The sequence below is a fragment of the Dromiciops gliroides genome, chromosome 1 (genome assembly GCF_019393635.1).
Source record: "Dromiciops gliroides isolate mDroGli1 chromosome 1, mDroGli1.pri, whole genome shotgun sequence".
Classification (NCBI taxonomy): domain Eukaryota; kingdom Metazoa; phylum Chordata; class Mammalia; order Microbiotheria; family Microbiotheriidae; genus Dromiciops; species Dromiciops gliroides.
The window spans coordinates 241497848-241525820 of record NC_057861.1 but is presented as its reverse complement, the minus strand read 5'-3'; the positions used below and the strand labels follow the sequence as shown (position 1 = coordinate 241525820).

At 38.0% G+C, this 27973-nt stretch overlaps 1 protein-coding gene across 1 annotated transcript in view; it reads right to left on the bottom strand.

Annotated features, from left to right (window-relative positions):
* TAF4B (TATA-box binding protein associated factor 4b) overlaps positions 1 to 27973 on the bottom strand; it is a 204762-nt gene that overhangs the window by 62917 nt on the left and 113872 nt on the right. Inside the window, exons 12-14 of the mRNA XM_043975081.1 lie at positions 24314 to 24439; positions 20006 to 20062; positions 322 to 438 (exon numbers count right to left, since the gene is read on the bottom strand). Of these exons, the coding sequence (XP_043831016.1) occupies positions 322 to 438; positions 20006 to 20062; positions 24314 to 24439 (300 nt within the window). The remainder of the gene's footprint in view (positions 1 to 321; positions 439 to 20005; positions 20063 to 24313; positions 24440 to 27973) is intronic.

Genomic DNA, 27973 nt, shown 5'->3' with positions numbered 1-27973 from the left:
TTCAAATCCGGCCTCAGACACTTAACACTTACTAGCTGTGTGACCGTGGGCAAGTCACTTAACCCCAATTGCCTCACAAAAAAAAAAAAAAAAAAGAATATGTTTTTGGAAGCAGCCTTGAATATAGTAGGCAATGGAGAATCACTATAGATTCTTGACTAGGAACTTTTTTTTTTACTAGGAAAGTGATGTGATCAAAGGGATATTTCAGAATTCAAAAGCATTTATTGAGAACCTCTTTTGTACAAGAAATTGTACTATATATGTTCATTTTACTTTTGCCTTTTTTTTTTTTCTTAAAAAGACAGTATATTTTGGTACCTCAATTCCAGATCCAACAACAGAGTCCAGTGCTCTCTTCTTCCTTGGTCCAATGGCTGCAAGAGCGGTGATGTTGGCATCTCTTTGCTGCATCTGTGCCAACTCTAGCTGCTGCATCTAGTATACAAGGAAATATAATGTGAATACAAACATCTGAGCAAGTGTCATCCAATCCACACACACACACAAACACACACACACACACACACACACTCTCTCTCCTGCCCAACTTCAATACAACTATTTTAATATAATATTCTTCCAACAAGGACATTTCTGTCCTTTGCAATGCCTAATAAAAATGAGATTAGAATTTTGTTGTTATTTATTCATTTTCAGTCGTATCCAACTCTTCATGAGCTTATTTGGGGTTTTCTTGGCAGAGATACTAGAGTGGTTTACCATTTTCTTCTCCAGTTCATTCTACAGATGAAGAACCTAAGGCAAACAGGGTAAAGTGACTTGTCCAGGGTCAAAGACCTAGTAAGCATCTGAGACCAGATCTGAACTCAAGAGGATGAGTCTTCCTGATTTCAGGCCTGGTGCTCTATCCAGTGTGCCATCTTGCTGCCAGTGAGATTAGCGTACCAAGGGTAAAATGAATAAGCACTAGATTAGCATCTAAACAAAACAATCAAGGGAACATTCCCAATCTTTCCTATATTACCTCCTTAACACATTTTCCTGATCTTAATCTTACAAGATAAAAAGGGGAGGTGGACTGTGAAGAACAGGAATAAAGTCCTTTATCTGAGTTTTTGCTCAATTCAAACCCAGGTTTAAAATGGTAAAAGATGTGAAAACAATAGCTATAAAGAGTTCAATCAAAAGCAAAGCTTTTCTGATACAAATGAGTAACAACAAAAAAAATTTATTTTTGCATTCTGTGCTTTGGTATAAAATGTGATCCAGAGAAGGAACTTATTTAATATTTATCTCTGGTCTTAAAAAATATACGGAAAAATATATGATGGCTATTTTGAATAGCATCAATCACGCACAAATTCACAGCATATCCACCTACAAACTAACATTTTTAGGGAAATATGTCAGCTAAACTACTAGAGCAAAACTAGATTCAGGGACATGTGGGAGAAATGTACCATTAAAGTCAAAGAGGAAAAACAGCCAAATTGGGAAACAGATATTAGCACCCTGCTTTATCACCTCATCATGGCTGAGATTTTAAATGCTATGCTATAAAAATGATAGAAGAAAAGGAGTGATGGGAACAGGATGAACTACTGTATCTAGAGCTAACCTTTTCCAGGAGAATCTGCTTTATATTTAGTAGGCATACCATTTGTGATGGGGGTGGGGGTGAGGGGAACGAGAAGGAAAGGAAAAAGGACACAATAAAAAAGAACCGAACTTCACACTGACCAACAGGATTGGTTATGATGACTGTTCTCTAGCCAGACTGCAGGGTGACTAACTAGCTAAGGAAGTTTCTTACATAGTCAAAATCTGCTTCTGTAGCTTTACTCCCCTGTTCTGAGTTCTATCTTCTGAGGACAAACAAAACAAACCTAAATCTTTTCCCCATAAGATAACCCTTGAAATATCTGCAGTGCCTACCCCATTCAAAAGCAAAGTTCTCATACCAAACATTCCCAATTTCTCCCCGCAATCTTTGGAAGACATGATATACCCTATCCCCTCCCCAACACAGTCAACCTTTTCTAGATGAACTATAGTATGTCAGCCAACATCCTTCCTAAAATGCAATACCCAGAAGTGAACATAAAGCTATAGTCTCGACTGTACAAGGGCAATCACCTCTCTCATTCTGGGCATTCAAGTTCTATTAAGCATTTGAAGATCATTTCAGAGTTTTGAACTGCCCTGCATTTTGAAGTCTCCACTGTTTAACCATTCACCCCCCCCCATTTTTAAACTAAAATAATTATTTTAACTAAAATAACTATTTGTTGATATTAAATTCATATCATGAATATGGCCCACCATTTTAACATGTCAAGACCTTTTTGGATCCTGCCTCTATTAGACAGTTTTATGTTTACTGCCAATTTACATGCCATTTAATAAGCCCTTGTCCATGATAAAAATAGCAGAGAAAACAGGGCCAATAAGGGATCTGAGGCTCTCCTTAGGGTTCAGCTTTCAAGGTGACATTAAGCAATTAATGACTACTACTTGGGTCTAGTCATTTAACCAGTTTTGTTTTTGCCAAATGTTTTTAATGTTTTGCTTTCTAAATGAAGTAATTACTAAGGCATTTATTAAGCATTTACTATATGTAAAGCATTGTTCTAATAAGCAACAAGGACACAACAAATAGGAAAGTTAAACAAGCCTTATTCTCAAGTAGCTCACATTCTAATGGGAAGATAATATAATATAGAAGCTGCAAATCACAAAGGTCAGTCCCATGGACTTAGGGTATACCACCTAGATAGACAGTAATGCCTCTTCACTAATGTCATTTTCACTGATTAAAAATGCAATCAGCTTCTGGTGATGAAGTATATGACAGTGCTAAGGACTTTGGTAATGAAATCTTTCTTTTCGGAGTCTCTGATACGCATGGCTGCATTTCCCTGGGTGCTTTTCCACAGGATAATGGCTGAGGGCACTTGACTGGAAGCATCACTATTCCCAAGGCTCTTAGGATCAGGGGCCTGGACTACCTCCATTAGGGTCTTTGGGGAAATGATGGTCATTGTGATGATGGTGGTGGCTCAATTTGCCAGGCATATGCTTCCTTCTGCTTTCTTGTTAGCGTGCCCTGCTCCTTCAGTTAGGGTGGCCTGATTGCCCTGTGAGTGAAAACTGGCTGGGCATGGTCAACCTTCCTCCACAAGAAAGGCCTCCAAGGTCAGTGGTTGTGAAAGATAGGCCAAAACATGACCAGTTATCTGGGAGATGTGGCCATCACCACGGCTCCTTCACTTATCCTGTCCCTTAGTGGCAGCTGGTCAGCAGCTATTGGTGGGGATAAGGAAGATGACCCCCTTCTCCACAATGACTTATTCTCTCAGACACAGTTTTGGGTGCTGGGTTGAAAGGAGGTCTAACAGGCCTGGGGAACACTGCTATTCCCAAGGCTCTTGGGTTCAAGGTCCAGGGCAATCTCCATCAGGGTCTGAAGGGAGATATGGTCAATACTGGAAGGGGCAGGTTATTGTTATTTCCAAATCACCCCCGCCCAATCTTATTACAAAGAAAAAGAAATGGGCAAAAAAACCCGCCAACCAACGTAGCATCTAACAACAACTTGCTTCTGCAGTCTCCAACCCCTCTATTGAATGAAGTATTTTGTTATCAGTTCTCCAGAACAGCGGTCAAACTATTTTGATCACATATTCTTATCATTAAAAAAAATACTCCACTATATGTATATTTATTGACAATTTTTATATAGATAGATGTACTTCTATACTATTATGTGAATTATAAAGCTCACACAAAAACAGATGAGGTAACATTTGATCTTAGAATCAATAGGAAGCCAATGGAGTTTACTGGGTAGGAGAAGGACAAGGTCATATCTATGGTTTAGGAAAAATCATGTTGGTGCCTATGTAGAAGACAGACTATAGTAGAGAAAGACTTGAGCTACAGAGAACAATTATGAGGCTAATTAAATAGACCAGGATGGACCTGATAAGAGGCTGAACCAGAAAAGGGACTATATAAGCTTAGAGAAAGGGACAGAAGCAAGAAATGTTATGGAAGCAGAAATGGCAAGATTTTTCAGCTGATTAAACAGATGGCATGAAAGAATGAGTAGTCAAAGGTCACACCATGGTTCTGGACCTGGGTAACCAGACAAAAATAAGAAAGTTCTAAAGATGAATGATTTGGGGGAGAAAGGTAACAATGAGATACATGAAGCATACTGGAATTCATCCATGCGTGTCATCTTTTGTAATTCACCCCGTCCTACTGAAAAGGAGAAGGGTATAATGTGCCACCTACTACAGCCACAAGGTGAGTTGAGGGTGAGATGTGGGTAGATTCAATCAGAAGAGAAAGGAAATTTTGCCTGTCCAGTTGCTATGAGTACCCCCTGGGTTCTGCTAGGTAGCAGCCAGCCTGAAAGGCAGGTAGAGAAGAGATTATGAGCTTTCCTGGCTATAAAAGGGAGTGGGACAGTAAGAGAGTATGAGGAAACAACAGGTAAAGAGGTGGTGGGATTAGAGACAAGACCAGAGATCTGGAACTTCAGAATATGTAGGATGGGACTCAATTTCAACTTTTGAGTGGTTACATATCCCTTGGGTCATGCAAGAGCTCTGTGGGGCCTAGGGCCCCACTTTGGAGACCAGTGCTCTAGAAAATAGAATATTATGCACCATCTGTCATTGAACTAGTTCTTAATCCATCTAATTATAAAATATAGCCCATAACTCTTTATTTTGTCCAACAGGGAGAAGATGAAACAGTATCAAATCCTGAAATCCAGATATAGGGCATCTCCTGATCTTATAAGTTTACCACCTTAGCAAGCCACCCTAAATAGTTTTTGTCCAGCAATCTAAGTGCTCAACAGCTTACCCCTTTGACAATGTGTTCTACAATTGTGTCCAAAAATGAAGTTAAATTCTCTTCCCCAGCCCTTAAAAAAAAAAAAAAATTAGGATATTTTGCCCATCATTAATCCCATAATATCTCTTATTTTCCAACTCAGTTTGTTCAGCATTAGGGTTCAGTTAGGGTTAGGGTTAATATTGGCATTAATTATCCACCCAAATGCATAATGAGCTTCAGCACTCCCTTATTCTACAAAGATCTTTAAAACATCTAATATGGTCAACAAATCCCTTGTATATTTTACAGCTTTTCTGTTCTCCATCAGAAGAACTGTTGGGTTCTCCCCATAAGAGATTCCCTTTCTTTTTATGTCAATCTCTGCTATAGAATACTAGGCCAAGGACCCTACATTTCCTCTCAACTCTTTTCAATTCATTCTTCTATAATCTAGACTGTCAGATGACTAATAAAATCAAAGACTGAAAAAAAAAAGCTGAAAGAGACTTTCGAAACTAAATCCAAATTCCTGATATTTCACAAACTTTAAGGTGTTAATGGTCACTTCCAAGTTCCAGATTTAGCCAAAAAGTCCTTCCTTATTGATTACAATGAAGTCTAGGAGAAGTTTCCTCTGTTGCTTCTTTTATCTTTTGAAGAGCAAAATCATGATAAATCATCATCACAATAATCCTCAAAAGGAGATGCCTATACACACATATACATGAAGTTATCTGTTATCATTACTATATCACTAGCTCCTTTATTAGGTTCTGTCATTTATTACATTTATCGTTACATTTCTTCCTTTTGTCCAAGTAGAGTTTCCACCATAATACCATTTCTGCTTTAGCCTCCATTGCTCCTGAGCCAAATGTTCTCCTCATAATGCTGCTTTTACTACAGTTTGTGGATTTCCCCAAAAGTGCTCGTTGCATCACTGAAGCGAGGGGTCACAGTGATGGGATCATAGACTGCCCAGTTGTTGTGAGTACCCCAGGGTACTGGGGTTCATACCCTTAATATATCTTATTCCATCACCCCTTTGGTCTAGTCTCTTCCTTTTGAATAAAGACATTAGAGATTTATTGTAGTCATGATACATGAAATTATAAAATCCCATAACATGTAAAGTCATTTACAAATTTTAATGTGCTATATAAATGCTAGCTATTATTACTATCATCATCACCACCACCATCATCGTAATCCATATTCCCACAAAATCTCAGTAATGCTTATGAGGTCAAAGTTGCCTCCTTGCATAAAAATCTCTAGTTCACCTTATTTTTACAGCTAGATCCTGATTAGTACAAATAATGAGTCCCCATGAAGTGTTCTCATGTGTCAGAATTCACATTATTTGAAGTTATAATCATATAAAATATGCTAACTGCCTTTAAGCCCAATGGTAATCTGCCATTTCAAATGTTGCAACTACTCTGGAGGATTCATCATTTACACTAAAATCAAGATCTAGCTGTATTTTGTACCCCAAATTAGCACCTTTGTACATACAGGTATGAGACCTGGATTTTATTAGTGCTCTCACTTTTTGGAGAGGCAGTGTGGTATAATGATTAGAGTGATTGGCCTTGGAACCTGGGAACACCTCTTATATATACTGGCTATGTGATCCTGGCAAATCATTTAATCCCTCACTCCTCTAAGAAATTCTTTAAGACAGAAAAAGTGCTGACCAGCACTGGTAGAAAGGTTTTTATCTGAGTGTTCCCTTTCCTATTAAAATCACAGAGATCTAGTCTCTATCCCTATTTCTTTTAGGATTGTGCCTCCTGTAAGTTTCTGTTTCCCCTCTAAACGACATTTTTTTTCCTATGTCATTCCTGATAACTTCTGTATTATCTGGCTTCAGAGATTTTGCCTGTCCTCTCTTTTTAATTTAAAGCTCTCTGGATCAGATTTCCCAGTCTCTAGAAATATATTTTAAAATCAGCCCTTCTTAAGAATACTCAGGTATAAAATGAGAATACTATAGGCCTATACCTCAAGCCACAATCCAGAAATACAAATCTTTTTCTGTGTCACCAACTCATTAACATACTGGGAACATCCCAAATGTGTACCTCTCTTCCATAGCCCCTACCCTGAATCAGCAGCAATGATGAAGGATACCATGTGTACTCTTAAAGTTGTCACTTTCCCTTCCAGGTCATCCTAAGCCCTAGCAATGCTTCTAGGTTTCTTATAGTAGTGCCTCACAAACTTCCAGGCATGGGTAGTAATCACTGGGTTTAGCTTTTTAAAGTCCTTCACAGTCTATTTTTCTATGATTACTGGACATCACTGTCTGTCTGTCTCTTACACACACACACACACACACACACACACCTTTCCAGCCAAAGTGTAGTACTAGCTGCTCTTCATATATGATGTTCAATCTCTCATCTCTGTGACTTTGCAAGGACTGTTCCCCCTGTCTTGACAAACCACATGCTACTTTGGTATCTTCAGGATGAGAGAGTGCCACAACACATCTGGCAGACACCCTGTGGTGTCTTTATGCCCAGCTTATGGGAAAGACACAAAGAAGAGAGACACTGGGTGGGCTATGATTTACATCAGAGAGATGAGATCACAGATCTAAGAGTAACTGAGTCCTATCTTCATGCTGATTTTATCAAAACATAACATTCACTATCAACTAATAGTGAGAACCCCACATATACTTAACATATGGCAATGCTGAATAACTGAGCATTAAAGAGCAACCCTACCTTTTTATTTTCCCAGAATATCCCCCAAATCTTAGGTACAAGATCAGTTCATAAACAAGAACTAGAAAAGAAAGTGTGTCATTTTCCACTAGCTCCAAAAGCTATAGTACAGATTTTTTTTTTAATTCTGTCTATTAAAAAAAATCAAATTGCTAAGAAAATGTCTCAGAAGCTGTAAAATACCCTTTGTTGCTGCTGGCCTTTTTAATAATAATAATAAAAAAAAAGTGTTTTAAAAGTCTGATGCTGCCACAGCCAGAAACTTCTATGTGACAAAATAACCATTTTAGTTAATCTGACCTGCAGGAAAAATCAAAAGGCAAGGTATTTTTAAAGTCCTTTCCTATAGAGAAATGGCATTTGCAGTACAGTTGTAATCATACAAAATGAAAGGTTTTAAAATTGACCCCTGTTCTTCACTTCATAATCTACCTAGTGAATTATTTTTCTCAAGGTATGAGTAAATTACACTTTCTCAGCTTTCTGAAGTTCCATGCTCAACATTTCTACAAAGTTCATAACCCTAAAATAATGGCTAATGGACCAATGTTTGGGATGGGATATTAAACTTAAACCTTTGAGAACGTATGTATGTACGTACGTACGTACAGACAATATGCAAACATATCTCTGGCAGAAAGGTTTTTTTTTTTTTCTAAATCCAGTAGTTGACTAGAAAAGCACAAAGTTCAAGGTATTCAGGTACTTTTGATATTAACAGTGAGTGAAGATGACACTTTAAACAAGTCCACTTCAGTAGAAATAGTCATCCACTGAGCTAGAGGCTTCCCCGGGGAAAGGGAATTTCATTTGCTCCACCATTCTCACATACCAGTATCTGTTACAGTTAGCTCCCTTTTTGATTCCTCAAGCCAAAATAATAGAGGGCTATGAAACTCCGGTTTTAAGAATGGATTTTAGCCAGAGTTCTGACAAGTGGTTTCTAGTAAAATATATTAAAAACTTAAGGTCTGCTCAATTGCATAGACACCGCTCATTGGATACTGGCCATATGGATACTGATCCACAGTTTCATCAGTGTGGATGTGCCTCCACCAATACATATCACAGTTTCTCTACATATTTTTCACACAGTCCTTGAGAGTTGCTAGAGTTAACCTGGTGATAAGCAAGAAGAATAGGGTTTATTAAGTACTACACAGCAAAAAGGAGAAAAATGTTGCCACTTCATCTCTTCTGAAGCTGACAGTCTCAAAGAGAAAGAAGGGATATAAAGTTCTCTCATTTTATATAAAGCAGGTAAAAGCATAAAACAAAAAATAAGAAATTCACAACGATGTGGGGAGATAGGTATCAATTAATACAGTGAAGTTTAATTAATGCAGGGTAAAGAACAAAGAAGCAGGAGAACATACATGACTGCAATAACAAATAAAAAGCAACACAAAAACACATTAGAATTTTTTTACTCAAATAACAAAAATCTATCTTGTTTGTTTGCCTAATTACTCTCCACTAAAAAAAAAAAAACACAAAAAAACCTTTGTAACAAATATGCATAGCTGAACAAAAAACATTTCAGAACTGGCCATGTCCATTCCTTCCCACAAAAGAAAAGTTTCATTCTGTACTGTGGGTCAAGGTAGGTAGCATCAGAATTAAGATTGAATGATGTTATTAATTGCAGTTGCATTGAGTACTGTGATTTTTTTTTTTTAATTACAGTTTATATGCTGGGAGAGTAAAAAGCCTACTGAGATTTGTTCCTGACCAATGATAATAATGTGCTTTCCTCCTTTCAAAGATATGGAACATTGTGTGTACGGATTGTGCGATATATTGTCGACCACAGTTGCTATGTTGATTTGCTCTGCTTAGTTGTTTTTCTTTGCTATAAGGAAGGATTGTATGGGAGTGAGGAGAGATTGCTAGAAGTAACTAATGAGCAGAGTTGTTGTTTTTTTTTTTTTTAGGCATTTATAAAGTATTAAAATAAAAGGGAAGTAAAAGATGGGAAACTAACGTTATGGGAATCACACAAGTCCATTTCCAGTAAAGAAGTTATTCAATAGTCATCTAAACGTTTCAAATAACAGTTGGCTTTTCTCTCTCCCCATAGGGATTGCAATATGCTTGTTTTATCAGATAGCATCCTTGAGTTGCTATGGCTAAAAAAGTCAGAGTGTGGCCAAGCTTCTAGTGAAGAGTTCTGAAAAATGAGTTAGCATGAACATGATAGACAAAGTTCATCACCAGGTCCAAGACAATAGCTGAAGCCTTTCTGGCAAGCTGCCAAATGCTTCGACAATCCAAGGTCACCTCTATACTGGTCATGTTCATACTATGAAATAGTATTAGAGTAGGACCTTCATTCATATTAAATAAAGCAAAATTTATAAGCTTAGGTGTGTCATCCAGCTATAAATAAGTTAGCAAAAATAAAAACAGCTAACATGGATAAAGAATGGCTAAACGGGTCTGAGGAAAATTATGGCAAACATAGAGGAAGCGGGGGGTGGGGGTGGTTTACTAAGTCCAGTTCTTGCTCTAACTTTCATAACGAATAATTTGCTTGACCACATCAAATATATGAAGTTCATCCATTTGGTTACTCTCTTACCAACAACGATCACAAGCTCTCTATAACTTTGTGTTATTTGTTTGTGTTATATTTATACATTGGGTTTTTGTTTTTGTTTTTTTTGTTTTCTGTTTTTTAGTGAGGCAATTGGGGTTAAGTGACTTGCCCAGGGTCACACAGCTACTAAGTGTTAAGTGTCTGAGGCCAGATTTGAACTCAGGTACTCCTGACTCCAGGGCCGGTGCTCTATCCACTGCGCCACCTAGCTTCCCCCTCTCTATAACTTTGTAAACAGTTTTCAAGAATTCCCATGGTTGAAAAATTCTACGCCTACAGCCAATCTAGTAATGGCCTTCTCTGAACTTAGCTAAGCAGTTCTCTAACAAGACATAACAACTTGGCCTCTTTCCAGCATAGAGCTATTGGGGTTTATATTCCAATGGCATAAACTTTCAAGAATTTGAGGTCATATTCATACCAGAAAGACACTGGAAAAAGGACTTCACTTCCTGAATGAGAAGTTTCATAAAAATAAGTTAGTATTAAAGTCCAAAAGGCAATATTCGTTCAACCCTGGATTTCAGAGTGTAAACAACTCATCTGTAACTACAGCTGAACACCTTGCCCAAGAAAATCCTTACCTCCTCCCTTTTCCATCACACTTTTAAGATTATTTTAAGTCCTTGCATGTATAAACCCTTCACCTTAGCCTAGAATTTAAGAAGGTTCTGGCTTGTCTGATAAACTCTAATTTGAGAGACTTGTCTCCCTACCTACCAGTAAGGTAAAGATGTCTACATCAGTCAAATTTTCACTTGCTTAAAAATACTCCTGAGTGAGCTCCCGAACTCATGACACAATTGCTCCAAAAATCATCCAAATAACGCCATAGGAAAATGCCCAGAGCAGCGAAACTCACAGAAGAATGTGCTGAAATCATCTTCTAACCAAGAACGGCTTGGAAGGTCGGAAGGAGGGAGCTGCTGTGCTGATACAGGAGTCGAGCCCAACACCACAGTCACCCTGACTAAGATCCAGTCCCAGGAAGGCCTCACCAGAGAAGGAGACCCCCAGAGCCTCTGAATCAGCTGAAGCACCAGTGTCGTCTGGAACTAAGCTCAGACTCTGGTGAGAGGGCTGAGCCCTGGGCAGGGGGGAGACTACAGGGGTCTATGCTGGTGCTAAGGCAGAACTTGGATTTTACACCCCTGCTGAGGACCAGGAGGTAGGCTCGAGTAGCAGTGGCCCAGGGGGGGGAGGGGCATAAGCTCATGGGAGCTAACAACCACAACACACAAAGCTGGTTGATTAGCAAGTTGGTCTGGGGTCATGTAAGGACCAGGGAACAGGCCCGGGAAGTGAAAAACCTGATTCTCCTTAAATCATACCACCTGGGACTTCTTAAACTTGGGATACTGCAGCCTGGAAACTGCCCCACTTTAAGGAGATAAAAGTCTAGTAAAAGAAAGGCAAAATGAGCAAAGAAAGGGAGGACCATAGAAAGTTTCTTCAGTAACAAGGAAGACCAAGGGGCACCCTCAGAGAAAGATGTCAATATCAGGGACCCTATATCTAAAGCTTTCCAAGAAAAATATGAATTGGTCTCAGGCCATAGAGGGGCTCAAAAAGGACTTTGAAGATAAAGTTAGAGAGGTAGAGGAAAAAATGGAAAGAGAAATGAGGGTGATGCAGGAAAGACATGAGAAAAAAGTCAACAGTTTGAAAAGTCAAATTGGCCAAATGGAAAAGGAGGTACAAAAGCTCACTGATGAAAATAATTGCCTAAGAATTAGGATTGAACAAATGGAAGCCAGTGACTATATGAGAAACCAGGACACAATAAAGCAAATCCAAATGAATAAAAAAATAGAGGGCAATGTGAAATGCCTTCTGGGGAAAACTGCTGACCTGGAAAATAGGTCCAGGAGAGATAATATGAAAATTATTGGTCTATCTGAAAACCATGATCAAGGAAAGAGCTTTGACACCATCTTCCAAGATATTCTCAGGGAAAATTGCCTTGAAATTCTAGAAGAAGCAGCTAAAATAGAAATCGAAAGAATCCACCAATCACCTCCACAAAGAGATCCCAAAAGGAAAACTCCTAGGAATATTATAGCCAAATTCCAGAGCTCTCAGGTCAAGGAGAAAATACTGCAAGCTGCCAAAAAGAAAGAATTCAAGTACTGTGGAGCCCCACTCAGGATAGCACAAGATCTAGCAGCTTCTACATTAAAGGACCGAAGGCCATGGAATATGATATTCCAGAGGGCAAAGGAAATGGGATTACAACCAAGAATCACCTACCCAGCAAACCTCAGCATAATCTTTCAGCTGAAAAAAATGGGACTTTAATGAAAAAGAAGACTTTCAGATATTTGTGATGAAAAGACCTGAATTCAATGGCAAATCTGACTTTCAAATACAAGACCCTAGAGAACCATAAAAAATTGGAGCTGGGGGAGATACCTGGGGTCATACAGTGGGGGACTGTCTTGTGTCTGAGGCCAGGTCTTGGCTGGGATCCCCCTGGGTCCAGGGGGGATGCTTTGTCCACTGTGTCACTTAGCTAGGTGATGACATCTTTAGGGTTAAATTGAGGGGTAAAGGGAATTCACTGGGGGAGGGGGAGGGGGAAGGGCAGAGGTGAAATCCTACATGAAAGAAACAGGAAAAGGAGGAAGAGATGGGAGAGAAGCAAGGCAGTAAATGAATTTTATACTCATCAGAAAAGGCTCAAAGACCTTCAACTCATCAGAGCTGTCTCAAGGAGGGACTAACAGACACACCCAATTAGGTGTAGTAGTCTGTTTAATCTGGGCAGTAAATGAGCTCATCAGAATTGGCTCAAAGAGGGAATAATGTACACACTCAATTGGGTGGAGTAATCTCTCTAACACTGCAGGAAAATAGGAGGGGAAGGGGATAAAGAGAGAGGGGCAAAAGAAGGAAGGGCAAAGTGGGGGAGGGGACAGACAGAAGCAAATCCCTTTTGAAGAGTGATAGGATGAGAGAAGATGGATAATAGAATAAATATCATGGGGAAGGGAATAGGATGGAAGGGAAAAAGTCAACAATAGCAATCATGAAAAAGAGAAAAGGGGGGAAAATTGCACAAAAATATTTATAGCAACTCTTGGTGGAGGCTAAGAATTGAGAATCAAGGGAATGTCCATCAATTGAGGAATAATGGGAAAAGCTGTGCTATATGATTGTAGTGGAATGGTCATGTGCTACAGGAAATAACAAACAGGATGATCCCCCAAAAACCTGGAAAGACTAATGATCATCGATGTATAGTGAAGTGAGCAGAGCTGGGAGGACATTGTGCATAGTGACAGCAGTATTGTTCAATGAACAATTGTGAACGACTTAACTACTCTCAGCAGTGCAATGATCCAAGACAATCCCAAGGAACTAATGAGGAAGTTTACTCTGCACTCCTATAGAAAGAACTGATAAAAAGAACACATGTGGATTTTACATATATAACCTGATTGTGATCTTGTGGAGGGGGGAGGAAAGGGAGGGAGAAAAATTTGGAACTCTAAATCTTATGAAAATGAATGTTGAAAACTACCCTTACACGTAATTGGAAAATAAAATAAATGTTTGTTGCAAAGAAAAAAAAATACTCCTAACTTGTTCAAGCTATGAAGGCCAAAGGCCCATCTTATAAGCAAGGACTAAACCAAAAGGCGAAAAAAAATCCCAAAATTGAAAATCTAGAAGCAGGTAAAGTAAGTCAATATCATACCTCTCCACCAATTAAAAGTTCAAAATGAATCAAAGTCAGCTCTTCAGAAGTGAATATTTTAAAAAGGGGGTGGGGGGAGATAGACAATTAGAAAATTAGAACTGCATTATACACTCGACCCTTGGTGTTGACATAGGATCAAGCAAGCCTAGGGAATTTGCCCCACTCCCTACAGGGAACCCAAACAAGCCTCATCAAGGACAAACAATATTCATGTGGCATCTTAATCAGAGCCTACCAGTTGGCATGAAGCATGTATTTTTGTAAAAACTGCTGAATAAAAAGTGACAAAATACTCTTCAATTCATGCACTGTTATTTTGACAATCCACTATGGAGTGGATCTCAAAGGTGGGGAAGATCTGATCATTTTGCTCACCTACAATAAACCTAGACATGGTCCTTGCTATGAACTAAACAAGGATCATACCAAACATTAACTGACCAGTATTTTCACTGACTTCTTTAGCTTAAAATCCCAAATTTATTTTAAGTACATTTCTACAATTAAACTTTCTAAACTTAAGCTGTATAGTTTGTACTATTAAAAGCATAATGATTGACTAATCTTGAAATTTAAAAAAATACCATAAAGTATATACAAACAAGTTATATAAAGTCACTGTTTACTACACTCTCAAAGAAATCCACTAAAAACATATATATATATGTGTGTGTGTGTGTGTGTGTGCGCGCGCGCGCGCGCGCGCACACACACACACACACACCAGGAATTACCTTTGAACTCTCAAAATTAATCATTGGACAACATTCTTTATATTCAACTAATTCAGGGCCTGATTATTTCCACCCAGAAAGCCAAGTAAATTCCCATGACAGAAGGCCCCTGTGCATGAAATTTGAGCTTTCTGAAATTCTAGACTAGAGATCTTAGTGATATTAAGTCATCAACGCTGTTCCTGCTCCCCCTTCCTCAGTTCAAATGATGTCTCCTTCACTCTGCCTGAGGTGTGCCCCATAAGAGTGATGCACATTCCTTTCTCTTTACCTATAACTGATGTGATTTCATTCATTCCAAATATAACTTATAGTCCAGATAATATCTGTCTCCATCTCCCTCTCTTACAATTTACATTACTTTCCCTTTTCTTTCAGTTCCTCCTGTCAAGAATAATTTCAAACACAACCTATGGACTTGTCAAAGTTGTTGTTGTTATTGAGGTATAGGCAAGTCAAGCCTCCATGATGTACAGTCTCCAAACGGACTAAATGAAATTCTTCATTAATATTTAGAGATGGGCTATCAATTGCTTATGGGGGGGGGGGGGTCGCGGCGGAAGCAAAAGCCGAAATCTAGAGTACCCTAGAGTTTTACTGCTTTAAGTTCAATGAAAAAGTGTGTTTGGTGATTAGTAATTGAGCTTCACTGGCCTTGTCCAAGACAATAAATATCCCAAGAACCCCACATGACCATATTTTTTTTTCCCTCATCCTTAGTACTTTTGAAGGAGGGGGGAAAGATTAAAGCCCCTCCCTACTTTCTTCTTTCAGAAGATCAGTGTTTTGAAACCTTTTCATCTCTGTTCTACTACAGACATATCCTATTTATAGCCTGTGGTCTCAAGAATCTCTCCTCTCCATAGTGCATTAAATTTGAGTGCTAGAATTTAGTTTTTAATGAAAAATTTCATTTTGCCCTCTTCAGTGTTCCATGGCTTTAGGCCCACTCAAAACTAGTGTAGAGTTTAAACACAGATTGTTACAATTTAATAGCTGGCCTATTAAACTAACAATGTTTCATTGACTCTATCTTTTCTAATCTTATTTTAAAAATATATATTTTTCTCTTTCCTTTCCTAAGTCACATCTCTTTGCCTCTGTTACTGGCCTTATGGTCCAACACTTTTTATTTATTATTTAATGTCCTTATATCATTGTATATGTTGCTTAGTGGTTCTACATTATGTAACTTTTCCAATAGTATCTTTTCTGTAGATTATAATCCTCCTCCCCTATATTTCAAAGTTTCTTATTCCCCAGGCTGCCTTAATTACTTAACATGCATTCTAGTGCATAATTTCTACAGGATACACAAGGAAGTCAATACACCAGTAGCAGGAAGTGTATTTCTTGCATTCTCATGTATGATTTGCTCTTCCTTCATTCTTTACTCTGACATTTCATAGAAATGGGAATGGTGGGCATTGCTAAATAGAAATTAAATTAATTCATTTTCTCTATGCACATATGCATTAAACACACATTTCCCAGGGGAGAAAGAAGAAATTCAAAGGGAAATAGGGATCACAATATAACAAGTGATTAAAGAATTAGAATGTCTGAACTTTAAGGCCAGATGGCATGCACCCCAGAATTCTGGAAGATACAGCAAGAAGGGAAAACAGTGAGAGTTAGATGTGCACTGCATATCTTAGATTAACACCACAGACATGTTTGCAGCTGCATCAAATGCTGATGTGCCTATTCCTCTGAAAATAGGATCTAGTAATTAGTAGATCTATTTAAAACTTTGTGTAAATAAGAGGTCCCGGTGGGGTGCCAGCACTTATGTTTTAGGGAAATATCCAAGAAAACTTCAATAAAGTGCCTCTTAGTAGGTTAAGGTTTTTCAAACAGCAAGTTGGGACAGAGAAAGAGGTGATAACTATATTCTGAAATTTTAGGGATAGTCTACACAATTGAGGGGAAAAAAAAAAGAATGGCAACCAACGAAGTCTGAAATATAACACTTGAACTACAGGGACACCCACAGACAATGTAATCAGACTAAAAGAATATTTTCAAACAAAACGGCAACCTACAAGGTCAGTAAGAATAGTATGTGGCATGAAACACTTCAATGGAACAAGGACTGGCTGGAAGCAAACCTAAAGGAAACCTAGAAAGAAAAAAGAATGTGCCAATAATGGCAAATTCGTAGGCAGTCAATGGAAAAGAAACAAATATAGGACACCTTTACAGGCTCTCACGATTTAGCACAATTTGTCCCTAGAAGACTAACCACCCCACCACCAACAACAACCTCACTCCCCACAAAGAATGAATGGCTTTTGCAAATGCAATGGAGAGAATAATACAGTATTAAGGGACATGACAAAAATCTTTTTTATGAGGATCCTTAAAACAAAGGGAAATAAAGCAGACAATAAAGCCAGATTTTAAGAAGTCATTCGTTTTTCTAGGATAAGAATCTAAGTCATAAAGCAACAATCACATACAACATGTAAAGAGAAAGCTCCTAGCCAACTTGCTAGGAGTCAAGAAATACTACATGACCTCTCCAAATTTCTCCAAAGCTCCAAATCCCACATAGTGTTACTTGTTACCATTAGTCCCATATTCCAATGTTGTCATCCCAAACAGCTACTTTTTTTTTTCTTTTCTTTTCTTTTCTTTTTTTTTTGAGGGGCATTGAAGGTTATGTGACTTGCCCAGTCACACAGCTAGTAAGTGTCATGTGTCTGAGGTCAGATTTGAACTCAGGTCCTCCTGACTCCAGGGCCGGTGCTCCATCCACTGCACCACCAACAGCTACTTTCAAAAATGAAAACAACACCTCTGTCATGAAAGACTCAATGAGTCAACCGTACATACCTCTTTAGAACAGTAGATATCCTTTACTGAGTACATCCTGGCTAGAAGGAACAACTATAAAACTATGCATCACACTGGATTATCTGCCCCCCCCCAACACACATATGTATGCTCTTACTTTCCCATGTGTGCTTTGTGCTCTTCCTTCTACCTATAATATTTTCTCTTCTGCCTCTCTGTTGAATTTCTTCCCATCTTTGAAAGACCAACTAAAATGCTACCTTCTCAGATCACTCCCAGCTAATAGGCCGCAGAAAACAATCCTTTTTGCACTCTAGAGAATGTGCTTATTATTTACTGTGTATTATTTCTATATAGTCAATGTGTCATAAAGATCTTATCTAAATTTTGAATTTTTCTCATTGCTAAGCACTGCCTACTTAATAAATGCTGGGGGAAACTGAATAATCACCTAACTTAGTTTTTAAGTACTATTTTAATGTTAAGGATCAGTTGTAAGATTTTTGCTTAGTTGTTATTCAATGACTCAATTTAAGAATCATCTGATTTATCCCATTTCCATAACACTTGTCTTTTGTTCATAGGATTACAGATTCAGAACTGAAAAGGACTTTATAGGTAATCTAATTCAACCCCATAATCATACACAGGAAGATCCTCAGACCCAGATGTTGTAAGTGGCTTCCCTCAATATTACACAGGTAATAAAACTGTAGGAGGCCAGGATTCATACCAAAGTCATCTGACTCCAAAACAAGAGAAAAAGAAAGGTACAAAAGGTACTAACTATTCTCAAAGTGAAGAGACACTTTTAATGTTATTTGCTCTTTAAAAAAAAAAAGTTGCCCAATCCCTTCTATTGATTGGGAATACTTTAAAAACACTGTTTTCTCAAAACCATTGCACCTATAATGCATTAAAAACCCAAAAGGAAATAATTAATCTAAAAAATCCAGCTGTTTATGAAGGTAACAGAGGCAACATGACACCTTTAAGGATAAGAAGTAATCAATCTCTTATTTCCTAGAAATGAAGACAAGAGGGCAAGAAGACTTACTTTTTAACCTAAATTTTAGAAGTATAAATTCAATTTATGGATATAGTAGGGAGACAGTTCCAAAATAAAGCTACCATTCACTGTGGCATAAATAGCATTTTTTGTTCAGCTCTCACACTTAGGATTTTTAGGTAAAATGTGCATTGGAAAGAGTAAGCTCAGTGGTATTTTTAGAATAAAATAAAACTGTTCCCCACCCTCATCTCATGATCCCCTTCCTGAAAGGCTCCCCACTTAATCAATCCTTTTAGTCCAATCCCTAAAGTCCTTTACCCCAACATTTGCGTTATTTTCTCCTTCTACTTTAGTGAAAACTCAGCACACAATTCATTGCAAGAATATCTTACAGGATTTCCATTTGTTTTGCCTCAGCTCCTACATTAATCCAAACAATAAGGGCCTTTAAAACATTCATAAATAACCTGCTGCTGCTGCTGGCACCTAGGAGCCAAGTGCAGCAATGTTAAGCAACAACAAATTTCATAGTTCAAGAGGCACAGTTAAGGAAAAAGGTTGCTCAGAAAATCGCTCTCATTTAGCACAAAGATCCTTAAAAATTGCATGAAATCAGTCAAGTAACTATAGAAACCAATTTCTTCAGCTCCATATCACACGTCTCACACCTCAATTGTCTTTATTATCGTCTGCTGTCAGATCCTTAATCAGAAATGTGAACAGGCTTGATGATTTATTCAGCAGGGAAAAGAATCTGTAGGTCAAGTGAAAAATTTCACACACACCCCCATACACACACCACATCTTCAACCTTAGGTACTTTCATTTCATTCTGTTCCCAGTAGCTCTGGGGGCAACTCCAGTGAGATCCAATATTAAGGCTCAATTAAAATAAGCTCCAATTAGTGGAGCTTTTTTCTCTGAGGCTAGAAAAGTCAGGAAATGGATATTGGGAAATGTAAAAAGTCAGCTACTGAGAGGAGGCTGCAGACATAAATGAACTTATTTGTTGATTTCTACAGTTGCTATGCAGAGGCCTCTGGGAGTAAAAGCTTAACCAGTCTAAGCTATAAACTAAAACCCCTGCAGCTAAACATGAACTGTGTGAAACAAGGGCTCCATTCCAGAACAGAAAACTGCTGGGCCCAGAAAATTAAAAGCCAGAGGCATTTTCCATTTAAAACTAAATCCCAGTACCGCCTCCCAGCCAAAGAATTATAAGCAGTATCAGATTTACAAAACGAACAATTACCCTGGAAAAATGTAGCCTATTGTACAGTCCCAGATGCTAAATCTCAAAAGTTTCCCTTTTTTTTTTTTTTAATCCCACATTATATTCCTACCAAGTGTACTGCTATACTTTACAAAGAACCATTTCTAGACAGGCCTGAGCCTTGGAAATAAATTTTAAAAGGAAAGCTCATAATTCATTGACCTTATTTGAAGTACTGCCCTTGCCTGTGGCAGTTCCTGTCCTTCCCCAAGGCCTCTGCAAATGGTATGCCACAGCAAAATAAACCCTGACCTAATTGCTGGCAGGCGAGCGCTGCTGCCACCCTTCTCTCAAACACAAAGGCAGCGAGCATGGTGAGCTCTAAGACTTACCTCTTTGGCTTTCTGCTTTAATCGCAGCTGCTCTGGATCTTCTTTATTAGAACGACTCTATCAAAGGAAAAGAAAATTGTAATAGAAATTACTAGCATCTAAACACCATGGCAGCTGTTAAATATTTAATAAATGACAATTTTCTCTTGTGATTGAAAATCCTAGCTCCAGGGGCAAATGCCAGAATCCAGGTTTGGTTCCCCACCCCCTATGTTCTCCTGCTCCATCCTCTCCCCCCTTGCTCTTCGGCTGGGCCTGCTGCTGCTATTGCTGCTGCTGCTGTTCTAGCCTGGAGGAAGCTTATGCCGAAAGTGATGCTAACACTGTCAGTCAGGTCCAGTTGAGGCATGACGTTAATGCAGGAGCAGACATCAAAAACAGATGGCATGGAGAGAGGAAAAGAATACTGGTTTCTGACTCAAGTACCCCAACCAAACTGTGTTGATCTCCTGGTGGTGCAGAGGAACACATAAGCTGTTTTTAGGTAGTGTTCAGTCAAGAACAAGGGCTTTCAACAAGGCCTCAGCCTCCTAAAAGAATCTGCTTCTTTGGACATGGGAAGAAAAGAAAAAATATTTTCAGCAAGAAGGTTACATTAAACCTTCCTTACTGGTTCAGTAACCCACTGGAGTCAAAACTCTTCCTCATCTATTCAACAAATGTTTTCTGAACATCTATTATGTTTCAAGGTAAGAAGCAGCATGGCCTAATGGCCTGAGAGCTGGCTTGGAAGACAGCTCCTGGACTCAAGTCCTTTCTCTGACACATAGTAGCTATGCAATTCTGGACAGCCACTTATCTCTCCATGTTCTAGGCTAGTCCCATGTACAAGTGCATTCACAGGCTGCCTCCCCTCATTCCTATGTTGCAAGGCACTATGCTAGGCATTTCAAAACACACCTAAAGAAAGAGCTGACCCATACACACCTATAGCTTAGGAAAGGGGAAAGACGAGAATACATCCAGGACAGTATGTAGTAGTAATTCTAGCAGACTATCAGCTATCTGAGGACATAAACTGCTTTCATTCTTTGTTTGTGTGTCCCCAGTTCTTAGCAGAGTATCTAGCAAACAGAAAATACTTAATAAATGTTGATTGAATTACACTGCCGCAAAAATATAGCTAGGGGTTTTAACTGACAGGAAGCTCTAAAGTTAGCAGTATAGTGAGGTAGCCTCCCTCCTTCACCCTGCCAAAAAAAGTAGTGGGCTACATTAAGAGAGGCACAGGTTCAATTTTGGAAGCAGGGCAGTGCTATTCCAAATCCTTCACCAGACCTTGTTTCAGTATGGCATTCAGTTCTGGATGCCACCATTTATGGACATTGATAAAGTCCATATTGATTGAGTGTTCAGAGATGGGTAACCAGACCCCTGTCATATGAAGATGGGCTAAAGGAACAGGGCATGCTCAACCTAGAGAAGGCTTGGAGAAGGATATTGGTACCACAATATCTTAAAGGATGTCATAGGGAGGAGGGATTAGATTGCTCTGTTTGGCTCCTGAGAACCAAGCCAGGAGATATGGGGGAAGGATAAGCACAGGCCTGATTTCAGGAAAGATGGCATAACAATTACAGAGGCTGAGAATGCTTTAGAGGTCCCTCCTCCTATTATCTGGAGAACTAATTGTCTAGTGTGGTATAATAGGGATCTCCCTTTCACATATGAGTTGGACCAGATGGTCCCTGAGGTTCTTTCCAAATGTCCAATTCTGTGATTCTGAAAAGTGTAAAAAGAGAGCTATGGGCATTTAGGGAAAGTTGCCATGTTTCAAATAAAAAGGAGGAACTCTTATTACATTCTTTAGTGAGAGAAAGTATCTCTTCTTGACCTCAACAGCCACCAGTTCAAAACCAGGAGCAATGCCTTTTTTTTTTTTTTGGGGGTGGGGGGGGAGTGATTTGCCCAGGGTCACACAGATAGTAAGTGTCAAGTGTCTGAGGCCGGATTTGAACTCAGGTACTCCTGACTCCAGAGCCAGTGCTTTATCCACTGCACCACCTAGCTGTCCCTGAGCAATGCATTTTAATACACACAAATATATTCATTTTGACAAAGTTATAAATATATTTATTTTGATAAAGTTATAAATCTAAGCTAAAATGTATCCTAGTTATGAAATTCTGCAATCACTAACCAAACAAAAGGTAAAGTACTTTCCTTTGTTGTACACGTTTACCTGCTCCTAGTTTCACTGAGTAACACCTCTTGGCTATTTGTACCATAAGAGACATTTAAAAAAAAGGAATTATAACATAATTTTAAAAGCCTCCATTAAGTAACTTCAAAGTTTTCCTTGGAACTAAAAAATAATTAGTAAAAGCTCTAATTTTAGCTCCAATTCTACCAAGATAACTTTAATTCAATACTAACCAAGGTAAATACATTTAATTATATTGAATAGGTCCCATAGTAAAGAACATGTAAAGGGACCTGTGATTGAGTGATGGTATTGGGACCTCACTCCAAAAATGCAGACCATGAATGTTTCAAACTTCAAGTTTTAGTTGTCAGATTCAAAAAACTTAAAAGATTTGCACATTGCCACAGAGCGTCAAAAGCACAATTTGAATTTAGGCCTTCTCAACTCCAAGTCCAATATTATCCATTACACTATACTGCCTTTTAAATTATATATCTAGTTGGAAAAGTTTGTTTTACAGTTTAGCACTACTGGAAGTTACATGCATCTTATTTTCTTGAACGTTACATAAGCAAGGCATAACATTACAGCCAATAATGGCCCAATACTAGATGGCAGAAAGGTTTGGAAATGGTTCATTGTTGAGAGTAGGTCTGTTTTTTTCTGGGGAGCGGGAGAAAAAGATTCATCTGTGAAACAATGATTCATATAAATAAAATATATCAACAATAATATATTTGCTTATCATACTGAAACATCTTGAATTTACTTTGTGTTCTTCAAAGAATGACATTAAGTGCCCTAGAGATATTAAATCTTACTGGGGTAAATATTGATATCTCCAGACTACTTAAACATAAAAGAACTGAAATGACTTGCTCAATCACAAAACAATCAGCTGGCAGAAAAGTAATTTAACATTAAACCAGCAATTCTCAAATGTATCCTCTAGATCAACATCCCCTCCTCAACTTCTGTTCCTCATTCCTGGGACAAAAGTGAAGTCTCCCCAAAGAATGTGGGCTGGTGAGAGAGAAGCAGGTAAAAGATGTTTTTATTTTTAGGATTTCTATACTGTTAGTAATGAGAAAGAAATTGTTTCATCTAAAATCTAAAATTAAAGTTTTAGGAACAGAAGGGACTCTAATGATCCTTTGATTGTAATACCTCGTCCTTTCTTTGTCCAAGAGAATTGAGGCCAACAAGAAAGGATCAGTGGGATAGCAGATGCTAATAATAGCAATAATGGAGTTGAGGGATAAGAGAAATGAAACGTAAAATAAGCTAGCAGTTGTGACAAGGAGGTTATACCATAAAACTAATCAGTATACTGTTGAATAGTTATTAAGAACTTGGAAGCTATTAACCCTGCAAACTATGCCAATGAAACAGATAAACGCTCCTCAAATTGGCAATTCAAGAAAGGACTGGACAGTTTGGATTAAAGTAGAAGACTGCAGAGTCTCTTCCAACTTGGATTCTGTGAAACACAGAGATCTTAAACAAATATTTCAATTCTGGAGGCAAGCAAAGAAGGATTAGGAAATGTCAAAGGTTTGCTGCCATAAATTAGAGTTGTAAAATCTCTCAATAGGTGATAAGGACTCTTGGGCTATCAGAGACTATCAATAGCTATAGTGTTACTTCCATAGAATTTAGTACTTGAAAGAACTTTAGAGGTTGCTCTCATTTTATAGGTGGGGTAGTTGAAACTCAAAGAAATTAAGTGACATGGCTTGCCCAAGGTTCCACCAGGCATAAGAAGTACAATACAATATTAAATAAAAATCACTGCCTCATACAACATTAGTACCCTTTCTGACCTTAATCTATTCTGTCTTTTCTTCTACTATCAAGTATTTTTGCTTCCTCTTCCCTATTCCCGCCCCTCCCACTTATCCCCCAATACTATTGCTCCCTGCTTCTCAAACTCCCTTCCCTCTAAATCAGCTTGGCACATTAATAAATCATTTTTTAAAACCTTGCAAATGTTATGTCTCAATGACACAGACTAACATGATTGCCCCTACTACCTCCTCAAACTGTAGACTGAGTAGATATCAAAATGTCTATGTAAGCTTTTTTGAGACAAAATAAGCAATCAAAGAAATCCTGAACTCATCATCAAGTTACATTTACTGTTAAGGAAAGTAGGCCCCCACCTTAGCTGCTCGGAGTAACATCTCTCGTTCTTCTTCATCCTTTCGCTGTTTTTCAATGTGATCCAGCTTCTCAAGAAATCTAAGTTGTGATCTGGTATCACTAGACATGACATAATTTTCACTCTCCTGGAAAGAAACAGATAATGGTTATAGAACCAAGTTCCACTTCAAACATATAGCTCTTTGGATAACAAAAGTACAAGATTTTAACACTAACACAGCAGATTAGATGCATTTGAGGAGATAATATTTACACATCTGCCAATTTCTACCAAGGTCTTTTTTATCTTCCCTAGAAATGGAGAGGTAATTAAGTGGTTTGTTCCCCAAAAGTCTAGCTGAAATTATTAATTCCCTTGACTACATCTTAGAATATCAAAATAGGAAATATCATCAATAGAAAGTTGAAAATAAGATTGAGCTACAAACTATATGATCTAAATCGTGTAATCTATCACTTAGCACTCAAAGTTATAAGGAATCATCCATCCCATGATTTTCAATATAATCAAACCAAACTTAAGAATGTAGAAAGAATAGAGGGAAAAAAAGAGAATAACAACAGGAAAAAAAGAAAAGAAAAAGGAAACTAACTTCACCTAACGATATTCCTGGTAGTAGAATGGTCTCACATATATTTATATTAGATTGTTTTCTGTCTTGGGGAGTGGGGAGGGAAGGAGAAAAATTTGGAACTAAAAATCTTATGAAAACAAATGTTGAAAACTATTTTGACATGTAACTGGAAAATAATACTCTTATGATAAAAAGAATACCTAAGCTACAAGCCACATAAAATGGTTCTAAGAACATTAGACAAGAAAATGGAAGGTGTGGATTCTAGTACTCATTTCCACCAGCTAGGTATAAGACTTTGGGCAAACAATTCAGTCTCTCTAGGTTTCAGTATCCTTAGCTATAAAAGGAGGGAGATGGAATATAAGATGAACTATAAGGTCCATCCCAGTTCTGAAATTCTATGGTCCTCTGAAAAGTTGCTTTCAGTGATTTAGTATAAGTAGTCAAATGTACTTTCTTTAGACTGAATAATGTCTTAACATATTTTTGTATTGCTATTTTTCAAATGTGTATTGCTTTGTAACTAAATAATTAGAAATTCATTTAAAAGCTAAAAAAAATAACAAAAACCCTGTTCCTTGTGACTTATATACTTGGTAAAATTTAGGACAAAGTAAAGCCATATTATGTTGTAATTATTATACTGGACCAAAACTTAGTGTAGTTTACAAACAGCTGGATAGGTAATGTCTAAGAAACACAAGTAACGTTCCATTGACTCAAGCACTCTGGGTTAAACAGTGAAGAGTCTCTAGACTTGATATTTTCTAATATTTTTCTTGAATACTACTACGGTGCCATATGTCACTCTGCTTTTTTTAAAGGAGGAACACTAGATTAAAAAAAAAAAATCTTGCCATCAAGCTTTTTAAAAAAATTTCCCTACTGATGTTAAATTGTTCACCTAATGATGACTCATAGCAAATTTTTTAAACGATGTTTCTTGAAACCTTTAATCCAACAGTCAGATTTTTTTTTAAAGTCCCTCTAAAATCCTAAATATCTTCTATCCCAAACCCCATCTTTCTTTCATTCTCATACTTACAAAGGTTTCAATTAACTGGGGAGGGTGGAGAAGAGAGGGAGCTTCATATGCCTAGAATTCTACTTTTAAAATTAAATTTTTATTGTTTATATTTAACCAGATCAAAAGAGCATTACATACTTTAAGGGGAAAAGATGTAACAGTACTACTTTTTTTGCTTAGAGTCTAATAAAAAAAGAATCCTCATATGCTTTATAGAGTTAAATAATACAAGTTAAAAGTATGGAATAAATTACAGGCCAACCATGGAAGTGAATAAACAAAAATCACTAGTGGTTTCTTAAATACCTCATCTTTACCCATTTTCATTTTCAGACACTCTGGAGATAGTTTACTGACAGGATTTAATTTAAAATGGGAACATAACACACTAAACAGAGGTGGGGGCAAGGGAGGGTGCAAATCAGAGTTTTGGCCCAATCTCATTGCCATGCTGAGATCTCTCCTACTCAAATACAGCTGCCCCTGGCATAACCCATCTTTCTTTACTTTTCCAGATGTTGCTCCACAGATGAGCTCCTCCCTCTCTTCCTACTGAGTCCCTAACCTTATTCAAATGGTAACCCTGACCTCACCACCTTCCTTCCTGTCTACCCAGCTGCTAGATCCAGTTGAATTCTTCATGCACGAATAGGAAAAAAAGGCACGCTTCAGAGTTTTAGGACCACTATATATTAAACATTCTACTAAGAATAATAAAAAAACCCCAACATAGACCAAATGCTATCAATGCCAAGAACTAAACCATATCCAAAGAAGGAAATACGGCACCTTCCTATTGCGGGGGTAGGGGTGGGGAGAGGAGACAGAATGGGGACAGGGACAAATCATTTCTGCAGCAAATGGCTTGCAGAGAAAGTGAGGCACATCTCCTCAGTGGGAAAACACCTGGCAGCAACATCAATGACAAGTTATGTGCCTTGTAAACCCCACCCACCCCAAAAATTACTTGCTGCCTCTTTACAGAGTTCCAGTTAAATGAATAGGAAGCATTGCAAGAGACTCTGAGTTTAAGTACAGAACTAAAGAGAGCAACCCAAGGGAAAGAGCATTAAAAAGTAGAAATGTCAGCAGCAGTGACAGAATTTTCCCTTCACAAGTGTGGCAAGTCTATTAAAATGGAAGAATGGAAAGTGAAAAAATGATGATTCAGATAAACTTGAAGCACAAGAAAGAAACTAAATCGGTATACCATGGATGAGGGTGATAACAATCAACGCATTCAAATTTGAAGTCAAGCATGGCTAACTTAAGGAACAGGATGGTGCAGTAGCTGCCCTTTTCTCTTTCTAAATATCTCTTTTCATAGAGAAACACGGGGCAATGAGGACAGCTGTATGGGGCAGAAAAGTGAGGAGGCCACAATCTTTTTCCTAATGAGGTCTTTAAAGTATGGTATATGCTACCCAGCTGGCGGGGGGGGGGGGGGGGGGGGGGAAGAAGCCCTAAAACAGATGCTGCTGGTACATAAAATAAATTCCAACCTAAAAACTCCATGCAGTAGCATACTCAATGGTATTCAGAATGCTAAACATGACTTTCTACAACTGGAAATTCCAAAATTTTGCTACCTAGTATCAACAGACTATGTCAAAACTAGTATGAGAACAATCCAATGAAAACGTGGCTATACCGATACATGCATACTTAAAACAATAGTAGAGCTGCTTAAAAAAAAAAAAGAATTAGCAGAATAAGGAACACTACTCAAATATGTAAAAAGTAACAAAGCTTTAGAGATTTTTAACCCAAGGAAAACAAGAGAGTTAATAGAAGCTATAAGTATGCTTCAAGATAGACTAATTAGAGGCATCACATAAAAAGCTTTCAGTTCAATAGAAAACTAGAGAATAATAAAAAGTACACGAAGCTCCACTCCCCGGGGCTCTGGAAAGAGTGGGCTTGATCCCTCAGGTTTTGTTTTTCCAGAGTCTTTTCTACTGATGAGTTCATATGGCTGTTGCTCAGCCCAGCAAATTTTTACTAAAAGAATCATGTTATTTGAGGACCTCGGCAACAACAATCCAATCCTCCCA